Here is a 13,183-nt window from a genome sequence, read left to right on the forward strand (position 1 = left end):
GAGAGAGGCTTGCTAGCCTTCACGGAATGTGGGGAATATATTATCTGATATCTGCCCTCCTTTTCACTGTCCAAGTAGTAGAGTTATTTATATTCATTTGTCAAACCCTTTTGTCTGCCCTGGATCTAACCTTCTACAGAAACTGCTGATTCCAAGATTAGCAATGGTCTCTAAAGGCTAAATCTGATAGCCTTTATCCTCGTTCTTACTCTTTCTTGACCTTACATGGTCGTGATCACATACTGTTCAAGTTCTATGCTTCATGGATAACCTCTTCTGATGCTATTTGTTAGCAACTCTCATGATTTCTTGAGATAGGGTCAGAACACGTCATAGCAGACTATATTCACATTTTGACAATCTTACTAGACTGACGGAACAGGGTATTATTGTCATTATACTTTGCCTCCCTTTCAGAAAAGCATTTGACAAATTCCTACAAGTCATCTTTCTGGGCAGAATAACAAACGCAAGTACAAGAACAGGATAGAGAATTACATAGAAATGGTTGTCAGAATTTCTTGGGAGTTTTTTGGATGATGTGCTTTCTCTGAATCAATATAATAGCCGTGAGAGACAAAGCAATTTTACATTTCATCAAAATAGAAATCACGTTCAGAGGAAGGGAGATATAAATCCAGCTGACCCCTGCCTTCGTCAGACCACACCTAAATACTGTTCTGTGTTTTGGGCACCATCTTTTGGGACTGGCTCCTGGATCTCTCAGCCTGTATGTCCTCCTGGAGCTTCAAATTCAACATGAACAAGTCTGAATTCATCATTTTCTTTTCTCTCCATTCCAGCTCTTAAATCTACAGTCTTTAATACTTTTTATCTTTGGTAAACGCATGCCATCTTCTCAGGAATATGGGCCCGTATCTTTGATACTCCTCTCATCCATATATGTATGTGTGTGTATGAAGAAACATACACATGCAAAAGCTGCTAAGTCCCTGTTGGTTCTACCTCCATCACATCTGTCATCCTCTCCCTTTTCATCAGTATCAAAGAACCCCCATTTCACGAACTCCTCAACTTTTACCTGGATTTTTGCCATAGCTTACTAAGCAGTCTTCATATTTCTGAATTCTACCTTCTCTGCTTCCTTCTACACAAAGTCATCAAGTAATCTCTTTAAGACACTGAACTGGCCATTCTCTTGCTCTCAATCCTTCTGTGGTACCTTATTGCTGCAGTTCTCGGGGCTATGAAACCTTTCTTCCACAACCAATACCCTTTCTCCTGATCTCTCACCCCTCAATTTTCCTGGAGCAGTGTAATTCTTCTCCCTTACCTTCCATACTGCTGACATTTTAACACAGTTTGTACGTTGTACCCCTTCAGAGAAAGTAAATTTCTTGAGGCAAAAAAACTGTTTGTTTTTATCTTTCCATCGTCCAATAAAGCAGCAAGAATGTGATATTCACATGATAAATAATCGTTCCTTAATAAATACTAACTTGAATTGCGATAATACATACATAACTCAATTTATGTGGCTTTGGGAAATGTAGAAAGGAGGCAGCAAGTACAAAAATGCCACTTGAAATACGGTACTCATAACACAATAGCAAAAACCTGAAAACTGCAGGGCACATCTCCTATTAGGTGTGATTTTTTGAAAATAAAAATCATTTAATCTCCTACTTGTAAAAAAGGGGAAAATGAGACAATACCGTCAATATCATCTGAGTCATCTAAGTTCCTTTCTTCCACTAAATCTGTAAGATAAGTAGGGAGAAAGGGAAGGAGAAAAGGATATGAATATTTACGTTTTTAAAAATATACTTTCTTTCTTCCTAAATTATAGAATTAGGACACTTACATGACTTTCGTTTTTCCTGAACTCCATTTCCCAGGTTATCATTCGTGTAATAAACATGCGTTTCTGTAGTGGGTTGAATGGACTATGAAACCAATAAGAAGAAGATAGTTATATTGAAAGCTTTGAATAAATATCAGATGTAAATTAACAGTATCATTTTTATTACCTTCACATTTTGATGTCTCTCAAGAGAATCTGAAAGAAAAAGAATGAAAGGTTTATCAACAAGTGTATTTCAGCAATATAATACCATCACAACTTCCCACAAAACGAATAGGCTTGTTGGATCCCAGTATGTGAATTAAAGAATGAAAGCCATAATTTGGTGTACTTCCGGTTATGGCGTTTGCATCACAGCAATTAGAATCAATTATCAGTTCTTGAAATAAAACAAGAATATAGTGTTAACACAACATGCAACGCACATTTCAAATAGACCCTACTTCAAGGGTTTTACATATTTGTATATGGAGCAGTACATAACATGCTCCACAGTGACACATGGAAACGTGATTCTTTTGAAGGGATGGATACTCAAGATTCCCAGGGGGCTCTTATGAAGTTGATGCTGCAACACAGCATCATATCTTCCAAACAATGGCAGTGATTGATGCAATTATATCACAAGGGACCCCAGTGTGGATGATTCCTTAATTAGTTGTATAATTTGGAAATTCGCGTAATATGTAAGCAGTCACAATAAGGTACTTTCAAACAATGTATAAATGATATTCTTATCTCAGAAATAAAGAGCTAGAATTATGTTTTGAATACATCCACTTCGATGCACACTTGTAGAATAACAGTTAATAATACAGTTTCATTTCTTTCCTTACCAGTGCTGCCTACTGGCATCTTTACACCTCTGGTATCCATTAATTTATCAGTCTTAAAAGGTTTTTCTTTACTCATGACGGAAAGTGCCGTCCACAGCCAGAGAAAGTACTAAGGAGTGTGAATTCAGAGTCAAGCAGACAATTTTCCTTTCGTTTTATTTTCTTTGTCATGGCTCTTCCCATTCACTCCAGTTCTTCTATATAACATGACTAATGTGAAAAAACGTTTGATAGGAAAATACATGTACAGCCTATATCTGATTGCAGAATGTCTTGAGGAGGGGGAAAGGGAAGGAGGGGGAGAAAATGTAAAATTAATGGAAGTGTATGTTCAAAACTATAAAAATATAAAAGCTACTTTTTAAGTTTAGTTTATCCATATAGGAAAGAACGTATATAAAATATTTTTAAGACATGATGGAAAAACTTTTGCCATTTGGAGAGTTATTTCAAGAAAGAAAAATTGTTTTAGTCATCTCCTTTAGTAATTCAAAGTTATTAATATATAAACACCCTTTCCACATATGTATTTTACCATTAATGAAAAAGAAAGCTATGTACATGTTGGAGATATATCTCAGAAATCAAAATTTGAAGCTTTCAAACTATTGTATACTTTTAAAATATCATTTGTTTTCAGTATTCAACAGTCATTTCCATATATCTTAGATTCCCCCCTCCCTGTAACCCCGTATCTCCCCATGTCCATGCTGAGACAGCATACCGTTTGTTATAGATTCTACACTTACATTCCAATTCAATATATTTTCACCTTGGTCATGTTACATAGAAGAGTTAAAACGAATGAGAGAAATCCTAAAACAAATCAAAATAGAATATAAAAGAAAATGATCTGCTTCATTATGTGATGAAATTTCGTAGTTCTTTCCCTGCATGTGGAAGGCATTTTGCCTTAAGAGACCACTGGAAATTATGTAAATCCCTGCATTGCAATGAAGTGCTACGCCTAGCAGAAAAATTCCTCCCATATAGCGGTTGTTGCTGTGTACAAAGGTCTCCTGGTTCTGTTCCTTTCACTCACAATCTTTTCACATTACTATTTCCAGACCTCTCATTAATCTTCCTGTTCATCATTTCTTATAGCAAAACAGTATTCCATTACATTCCTGTGCCACATTTTATTCAGCTATTCCTTAAATGATATGCATCCCGTAGAGTTTCAGGTTTTGGCCACCCAAAGGAGAGCTGCTATAAATATTTTTGTACATTTGGGACTCTTTCTCATTTTTGTGATCTCTTGGGGATACAGTGTTATAAGCGGTAGTTCTAGGTCAAGGGCTGTGCACATTTTTTAGCTCTCTGGACATAGTTCCAAAATGTTCTCCAGAATGGTTGGATCAGGTCCCAGCTCCACCCACAAGAGATTAGTGTTCCAACTCTCCCACATCTTCTCCAACATGCATCATCTTCCTATTTTGTCATGTTACCCAACCTGATGGCTGTGATGTGGTATCTCAGAGTTGGTTTGAATTGCATCTCTCTAATCAAAAGTTCTTGAGAGCTTTTTTTATATCACTCTAGACAGCTTTTATTTCTTCCTCTGAAAACTGCCTATTCATAACCTTTGGCCGGTAATGGGCTGGGGATTGACTTCTATTCTTGTACATTTGACTCACTTCTCCATCTATTTTAGAAATGAGGCCTTTATCACAGACGCTAATTGCAAATATTGTTTCCCAGGTTTCTGCTTTCCTCCTAATCTTCGTTGCATTGGGTTTGGTTGTAGAAAGCTTTTCAGTTTAATGGAATCAACATTTTCCATTTTGAATTTCATAATGCTTTCCACCTCCTGTTTAGTCAAAAATTCTTCCCTTCTTCATAAATCTGAAAAATAGACTATTCCTTGCTCCATTAATTTATTTATAGTATCAATCTTTATTCCTATAGCATGTATCCATTTGGAATTTATTCCTGTGTACGGTTTTGGGCAATGTTCTAACCCTAGTTTCCACCACAATGTTATCCAGTTGTCACAGCAATTATTGTCAAGTAGTGAGTCCTTATCCCAGAAACTGGGTTCCTTGGCTTTCTCGAAGTGTAGATTGCTATATTCTTTGACCACTGCGTCGGAAGGACGTAAGCTATACGACCGGTCTGCCCTTCTGTTTCTTGGCCCGTATCAAGAGGTTTTAATGATTGTTGCTTTATAATGAAATTTGGGATCTGGTAGATCAAGGTCACCTTCCCTGGTATTTCTCTTCTTTAGTTCGCTTGATATTCTGGGCCTTTTTCTCTTCCCGACGAATTTTGATCTTATTTTGTCTAGCTATAGAAAATAATTATCTGATAATTTGATTGTTATGGCACTGAATAAGTAAATTAACTTAGGTAGAATTGTCATGTTTTTTTAACATTGGCTTGGCCTAGCCATGAGCAACTAGTGTTTTTCCGCTTTCTTAGACCTGTCTTTATTTGTGCAAAAACGGTTTTGTAATTGTATTCAGATAATCCCTGGATTTCTCTTGGCAGGTAGACTCCTAAATATTTTATAGTGTCTAACCTAGCTTTACAAGGAATTGTTCTTTCTATCTCTTGCTCTTGAGCTTTGTTAATAATATATAGAAATGCAGAAGATCTGTTCATTTTGCAACCTGAAACTTTGCCAAGTTGTTTATGATTTATCATTTCAAGTAGTTTTTTACTAGAGCCTCTGGCATTCTCTAAGTATATCATCATATCATTTGCAAAGTGAGATAGCTTAGTTTCTTCTTTGCCTATTCTAATTCCATCCTTTTCTTTTTCTTCTCCTATTGCTACCACTAATATTTCTAGTACCATATTGTATAACATGGGTGATAATGGACATCCTTGTTTCACCCCTGGTCTTCTTGCAAGTACATCTAGCTTATCTCCCTTGCATATGATGCTTGCTGAAGGTTTTCGGTAGATACTACTTATTGTTTTATTATTTTATGGGAAGTTCCATCTACTCCTATGCTCTCCAGTCTTTTCAATAGGAATGGGTGTTGTATATTGTCCAAGGATTTTCTGCATCTTTTGAGATAATCATGTGGTTTCTGTTAGTTTTTGACATGATCAATAATGTTAATAGTTTTCCTAATAATGAACCATTCTTTTCAAGGTAAGTTGCTGTATTTTTTTTTTTTGCTAAAATCTTTTTTAAAATTTTTGCACCAATATTCATTAGAGAAATTGGTCCAGGATTTCCTTTTTCTGTTTTGGCCCTTCCTGGTTTAGGTATCACAACGATATTTGCATCATAAAACGACTTTGAGAGGACTCCTTTGCCAATTTTCCCAAATACTCGATATAATATTGGAAGTAACTGTTCCTTAAATGTGTGATAGAATTCAATTGTTAATCCATCCAACCTTGGAGATTTTTTCCTAGGGAGTTCATGGATGGCTTGTTCAATTTCTTTTTTCCGAGACAGGGTTATGTAACTACTCAACTTCCTCTTTTGTTAATCTGGGCAATTCACATTTTTTAAAATAGTCATCCATCTCCTTTAGATTGTCGAATTTATGGGCATACAGTTGGGCAAAGTAATTTCTAGTTAATGTTTTAATTTCCGGCTCATTGTAGGTGACTTCAACCCTTTTCATCTTTGATAGTGTAATTTGCTTTTCTTCTTTGGTTTTGTTTTTTTTTTTATCAAATGGCTCAAAGGTTTCTCAATTTTGTGGTTTTTCATAAAACCAACTTTGAGTTTCATTTATGACTTCAATAGTTTTCTTAATTTCCATTTTATTAATCTCTCTTCTGGTTTTCAGTCTTTCTGATTGGGGATTTACTTGGGGATTTTCAATTTTTTCTTGTTCTGGCTTTTTCACCTGCATGCCCAATTCGTTCATGTCCTTAGAGGAAGAAATTTTACATCTTTAAATTCCTACATCAGCCATTGTCTATTTTGAAATATTAAATGACTTTACTATATATCAGTCCAAAAACGTCTTAAGATGTTGTTTAATATACAAAACTATATAATTACCTTTACTATTCATCAGTCCACAATATATTACTAAATTCAAAGCTTTTTTTTAGCAGGGGTTTCTTGTTTATTAAGTATTTACAATTAGTTTGACAAGAGGAATTGGTTGCATCAATGAACATATGCAAAACTTTTTATTAACTTTGGGAATTTTCAATTATTGATATATATGTATATGTACACGTATACATAGATACACACACATACATAAATATGTATGTATGTATAGTCAAAGTCAGGTCCTCTGGTACGCTGAAATATGGGGCCGTGCTCTAGAGCCCTTCTGGAGGGGAGCACAAAGGTAAATGCATCAAGAAACAGGTACTACTGTGCAAGTTTTTGTATATAGGATTATTGTTGCACCTTTGATTGTGATATTGCCTACGTGAAAATTAATATATCCCTTCACCTTTCAGTGCTCAAGTCAATTCTCTGCCACCCGAAGTTTCACAGAAGGTGCTAAACTGCACTTGCAGAAGGAAATAATTCATGCCAACGGAAATACAAGTCTTGTCTTTATCACCAAAAAGAATTGTGTGATATGGGCTTGTATCCTGAGGCAGACATTTATATAACCCACTCATTAAACTGAAATTCATCTCATTGTTTCCTAAAGCTAAGGACAAGAAGAGAAAAGTAATCAACAAGAGCACTGGATTTCTTAATTCAACACAATACCTGGCAGAGCCAGGACTAGATCACTTAGTCCTAAATCCTGCCTGTCTTATCTAGCTACACTACAGCACTGTCTGACTTGGGAAGGACAACTTTTACTTGTCAGCATTTCCAATTTGTATTACCCATGAAGAGTTGTGCAACAAGATGACATTACTCAATTAAAGTAATGGCTTCATGAAAACAAAACTGAATATCAATCATCAGGGAGAGAGAGAAAAAAGACTTTTGGATTGCAATGTTTTGGGATAATTTGTGACTTTGCTACCATAACCCTGAATTAAAATATCAAAGAAATGAGAATTACTGATTAGGGAATGCTCCACCCCAGAATACAATAATTTGTCAAAATGCCAGAAAACCAGAAAATTTCGAATTTCTCTGACAAATAATTTGGGCTTATTCTCAATGTGAACAAAAGAAAACAAGAAATAATTACAAGGAAGGAAGATGTTGCTTCAGGGAACGAAAAATGACTACCAGGCCCCAGGATCGGAACTCTATCACACTCATACTTCATGATAAGAGCCTGGTTTCCTTTGCCAATATGATTTATAAGAAAATGTGTACGCAAAGGGTTCACTACTAATAAAACTCAAGAAAATATGTCCTCACTTTATTACTACTCTCATCTTCCCCTCAAAACAATGAAGATTTGAGGTTCATGGTCACAGCTCAGTGACTCCTCAAGTTCAAAAAAGTCATCACCAATTTTGTCTAATGCTGCATGAAGCTATGCTGTACTGCCACACTCGTGTATCAGATAACAAATTTTACTAATTCTTGGATGAACATAAATGAGATAGAACAAATAAATGTCTTATGGTACAGAATTTCAAGGAAAGCATACATATTTAATAAAAATATATTTAAAAAAAGAAATTTTTTTCTTCCTATTCCTATCCCTAGTTGTTTGAAGCTTTTAAAATTCTAACCTTACTATGGTTGCGCTTACACTCTGATTTGGGTTTCTATAGAAAATGATTCTGGTTATTATATATTTCATAAAGTCAGTGTCTGCATTCAGATATCTGTCACAAACCTACTTATGAATAGTTCTATCAGTAACAATCCTTTCAGTTTTCCCTATATTTATTTCCGTCTTGTAGACTATAAATTTTCTTGTTTGATGAAATTCATAGACATTCCACCTTCATTGAGTTTCCTAAGTACAATTATTTTTATTACAATTTGATTTGGAATTTCAAAAAATTTGATTAAATTTCTTTCTCTAGATAACATAATAGAAATTGAGGAATACAACTTGACATTTTTAATCTTAAAAGTTCATTCTATTTGCATGTATGTAGCTAGAGATATACTATTTTACAAACGAAGAAAACGAAGAAAAATGAAGTTCATTCATCACCTGACAAGCTATAAGCAAGGAATGTTTTCTGAAAAGGATGTGATTTTAGACTGTACTAGATATACTTAAAATTAAATACTGTTTCTTGTGCCATTGTGATTTCTTATTTCTTTTAAGGAACGATTTACATAGCTCATCTCTTTCAGATCTGTAGTGTAATATGCGCATGATCACACTTTCTTTTGAGCTCTGTTGGCATGAGCAAGGCATCTAAGCTAACTGCTCCTTAGTTTCATCACCATTCAAATGGAAGTAAACAGAATACCCACACTGCTTTTCTCACAAGGTAAAGGGTAAATTGATTTGAAACAGAAAACTCATAAATACGGGATGAAGTTATTATTGCAAGCCCAGGTCATTGAGATTCCCAATGGCCCAGCTGGCAGGATTCAATATTAGGCAACCACTCAGAAAAATCTCTTCTCTTTGAAAGTTTAACGGCCTGAATCAGGAGATTGGAAGTGTTCCTAGGATGATGTTGGAAGTGGGCACATGTGCAAATATCTACCAAAAATCTAGGAACATATATGTATTACCTTTCAAACCTTTGTCCCCTGTTCCCCCTAACTTCTGTGTCTTTTGCATCCTCTTTGGTATCTCTGAACTGAAAGCTTTATGAACATTTAGAAATGTTGGAAACGTTTAAAATGTATCCATTTCCAAAGCTTGGATAAGTGATTTTCATAGACTTCCAAAAAGGAAGAAGGCTTTGCTCTCCAGCTGTTTTACCGTTCTGCCTTTATATGTCCAAATATTAGATGAGCCCATCTGTGTCGGTGTGCCTCTGTGTGTGAACATGCTACAGTTACAGGAGACGTTTACGTACTTATTTTTCCCATGTTTTAGCATCAAAAATAACTAATATCACTACATATAATACATGTGAAATATGTTCAAAATTTTTCACATGATTTCATTAATTACATTTAGAACAATGGAGAAATCTGATAATTGTTATTGTAACTTGCTTAAAGAAATTTTGGGAGAAAGCAGACATTAATAACACAAAATACCTTGAGGCTGTTTTGTTCAGGATAATCAACCTACAAGGATAATTAAGTAAATAACCAAAAATAGACCAATTCCTACCCTTTAAAAGTATAAAATGGAAATAGAACATATATACATATATTTATATACATAAATATTTAATATATATGAAATTAAAGATTGCTCTTTCATTATTTTTTAAAATTAGCTATTTTTTTTAATTTGTCACTCTTACCTTCCTGATCGTTGGCAGGTCCAGTCACGGTAAATCTGGAATCAGCAGCCCTTTCCAAACTGCTGATTTGGAGTGAAAGGGGCTGATTAAGTGCCTTCTGTTGTCCATATTGATAAATTAGTTCGTAATGACTATGTACAAAGTAAAAGATAAAACAAAATATTTCTACATCAACCAAGATAAAATTATACGTACCGGGTCTCTGCATACCTTAGACTTTAATAATCAGATTATCAGCAAAATTGTTGTTATTCTTTTGATAAAGTCTGTAGGGTATAGCTAATTATTCAGCCTAAACCTAGTATACATGTACTCAGAGTCACAGTAATAGAGAAGTATAGATTCAGAGCTTTAGATCATCTACTCCAAACACTTTATTTTCTAGATTAAGTAACTGAGTTCCAGAAAAGGTTAACAGTTCTCCAGGGTGATCCATAAAGTGAGAGGCATCATTTTTCCTCAGGTCCTCTGATTCCAATTAGAGCACTCTTTCCCCTGACCAAACTGCCTCATTGTAAATTTTGATGTTGATTATTATATTTATTACTTATTCTCTTTAGCTGTCACTCACTTTCAGGTGTCCAACATATCATGTGGCTTTTCCTAAAACTAACTTTAAATCTACTATAACTGGAGGTATCAGCAAAGATTAAGAAACAAACAGGAAAAAAAAACCGTGTCTTTAAAGCAGACTTTATAAATAAATTTTTGTGAAGTGAACTTTTGGGATGATCAAATACTAAAATGTATGGAAAACATTGGAAAACCTTATAGAACTATAAAAATGGCACCTATCATCCTCGTTATCCTTACTTCTGAAAAATCTGATCTCACATACCCTGACTCTACTTTGTAACTCGTCTCATGCTTATGTCCTCCTGAACTTGGATAACCGAAATTGGCCTTTGGACCAACTTCTTCACAGTGCCTTGAAGTATGCTTGCCAGATGCTTGCCATATTATGCAACTATGAAAGTCCCAGACAGTCTCCTTTGTATAGAGGAGAAATGATTTTAAATGCAATTCCATACAAATTATTAGAATTAAAACGTTGATACTTACATGGAATGACCACTGAAAGCAGCATGTTCCTCAGCTGTCTGTCCAAATGCATCTCGGCAAGAGAGATCAATATCATATTGAAGAAGAAGACTGACTACACCTGTTGGTTTACAACGGGCAGCAATCATCAGGGCTGTTCTAGAATAACAAAGAAACCATCGACATTTCAGAATTTAAAGGAGTCACACGTAATTAGATTTCTCTCGATATGTTGCAACAAGAGGATATCTCATATATGAGGTTATACGCATGTGCAACATGAATACTTCGTGAGGGATGAGTACTTTTTGTGCTTATATGCAGCATGAAAAATGGCAGTTAGGAAAAGAAGGAAAGACAGGATTGAGAGGGGTATTTTTTGTCCTCTTAGAGTTCTAGCAGGAACTGTCCAATTCAAGATTTTCATGACAACAAGAAGGTAGTGCATCAGAGTAACTTGTGTACAAAAGTGAAGAACTTTCAAGGGAGCCTACACCAAGTTTCCACTTGTTTACTAGCCTTGAAAGGAAAGTGGAGGCTCTTTGAAAGTAATGTTTATGGACAAGCTCATGTAACTGAAGAAAGGTTCATCACCAGATAGCTAGGACCATTGGATTTCAGGAAGGCCCATTAACCCATGAAGGCAGTTGATAAAGAGTTAGTGTGATTACAAGCTGCACTAGTAGAGAAAATATCCAAAATCGTGAAAACAGAGATCTTCTGAAGTTCCGAGTTTGTGTTATGTTGAATAATTCACTGTCTTTCTGCCTAAGGCAGTATTGTAGGTATATCAGTAATGTCACGTAGAGGTGTGCTGTTCCTTGATTACTTCGTGATAACTCATGGGGCAGCGAGGTGGTGCAGTGCATAGAGCACGAGTGCAGGAGTCAGGAGGACCTGAGCTCAAATCTCACCTCAGATACTTGACACTCACTAGGTGTGTGACCTTGGCCTAGTCACTTAACCCTAATTGTCTCATCCTGGGTCATCTCCAGTCATCCTGATGAATATCTGGTCACTGGATTCAGATGGTTCTGGAGGAGATGTGAGGCTGGCAACCTGCACAGCCCTCCCTCGCTCAAAATAAAGTCAATTGCAAGTCATGGCAGTATTGCCCTGATGGCATGGTCTTCCTCTGCAAGGAAGGGTGAACACTCACGCAGTGATAACCGATATAATAGGCTAACTCTGTGGAAGGTGGAAGTAGTGTCAAAAATATCCATGTAATGTAAATATATTATATGGGGAAATTATGGATATTTTAAGGTATATTCAAGTGTTAATAAACTCTTTATGGCAGGTAGAAATGTTGATTCTGTTTAAATGTTTTTCTCTGATCCAAAATCTCAATACCAAACATAGCAAAAGGAACGAGTACAATATATTTGGGGGTGGCGCGGAATAAAGGATTATGGGAAAGATTGAAACTGATGGAGTTATGAAATATAGTATTAGCTCTTAATATTATCCTATCTTTTAAAATATTAGGTTTGTTTTTTAAAAGATTATTTTTAGTTTTGCGATCCAAGATGATGGAGTAAGCAGTAAATCGCCATAACTCTCCAATATTCACCTCGAAACAACCATAAAATACTGCCCTCAAACAAATCCTGCCACAGCAGAACCATCAAAGGTATAGGGTGAAACAATCTTAGAGCCCCCAAACCTTGGAAGATTGACAGGGAAGTTCTTTCTCACTTAGGTAAAAGGGAGCATACTCCAGGACAGGAAGTATCCCAACAGGGCAGCAGCAAGCCTCATCTCAACAAAGCAATGGTAGATTCGGAGTCCCAGTATAGGGAGTGGGCAGACTCCAGTTCTAAGAACTGACATGCCTCAGAATAGACTCAGCCAAACAGGTAGGGTCTATCCCTACAGGTGATTAAGGAAACAGGCAGCCACCAATGGTTACAATGCCAAGAACTTCAGGGTACATCTAGGGAAACTCGAGAACACTCCACCAGTCGTAGCACATGACAAACATCAGCAGTAGAACTCCGGGACAGCATCAGGTAAGCTGCCAGAACCCTACTATCTGCAGCAGTGCCTTTCATTCCCACTCCCATCCCCCGAGCAAACCACCGTAAAAGAGGGCTCCCACACGAGTCAGCAAAACATTGCAGCACCAGGTAAACAGCCAGGACCTAGGGACCCTGCTATAAAATTCTGAAACAGTGCCCTTTCCACATTGTGAGCAGAGCTCAAATTGAAAAGAAAGGGGAAAAAAAGACGAGCAAAA

General features: G+C 36.1%; 1 protein-coding gene across 1 annotated transcript in view; it reads right to left on the reverse strand.

The window, feature by feature from the left end:
- The window catches only part of LOC140522503 (ankyrin repeat domain-containing protein 26-like), a 34,522-nt gene that overhangs the window by 17,361 nt on the left and 3,978 nt on the right, over positions 1-13,183 (reverse strand). The window contains exons 5-10 of the mRNA XM_072637924.1: positions 10,966-11,103; positions 9,904-10,034; positions 2,076-2,204; positions 1,992-2,020; positions 1,826-1,907; positions 1,677-1,721 (exon numbers count right to left, since the gene is read on the reverse strand). Coding sequence (XP_072494025.1) covers positions 1,677-1,721; positions 1,826-1,907; positions 1,992-2,020; positions 2,076-2,204; positions 9,904-10,034; positions 10,966-11,103 — 554 coding nt within the window. The remainder of the gene's footprint in view (positions 1-1,676; positions 1,722-1,825; positions 1,908-1,991; positions 2,021-2,075; positions 2,205-9,903; positions 10,035-10,965; positions 11,104-13,183) is intronic.

This window comes from Notamacropus eugenii, chromosome 2, assembly GCF_028372415.1.
Source record: "Notamacropus eugenii isolate mMacEug1 chromosome 2, mMacEug1.pri_v2, whole genome shotgun sequence".
Classification (NCBI taxonomy): Eukaryota; Metazoa; Chordata; class Mammalia; order Diprotodontia; family Macropodidae; genus Notamacropus; species Notamacropus eugenii.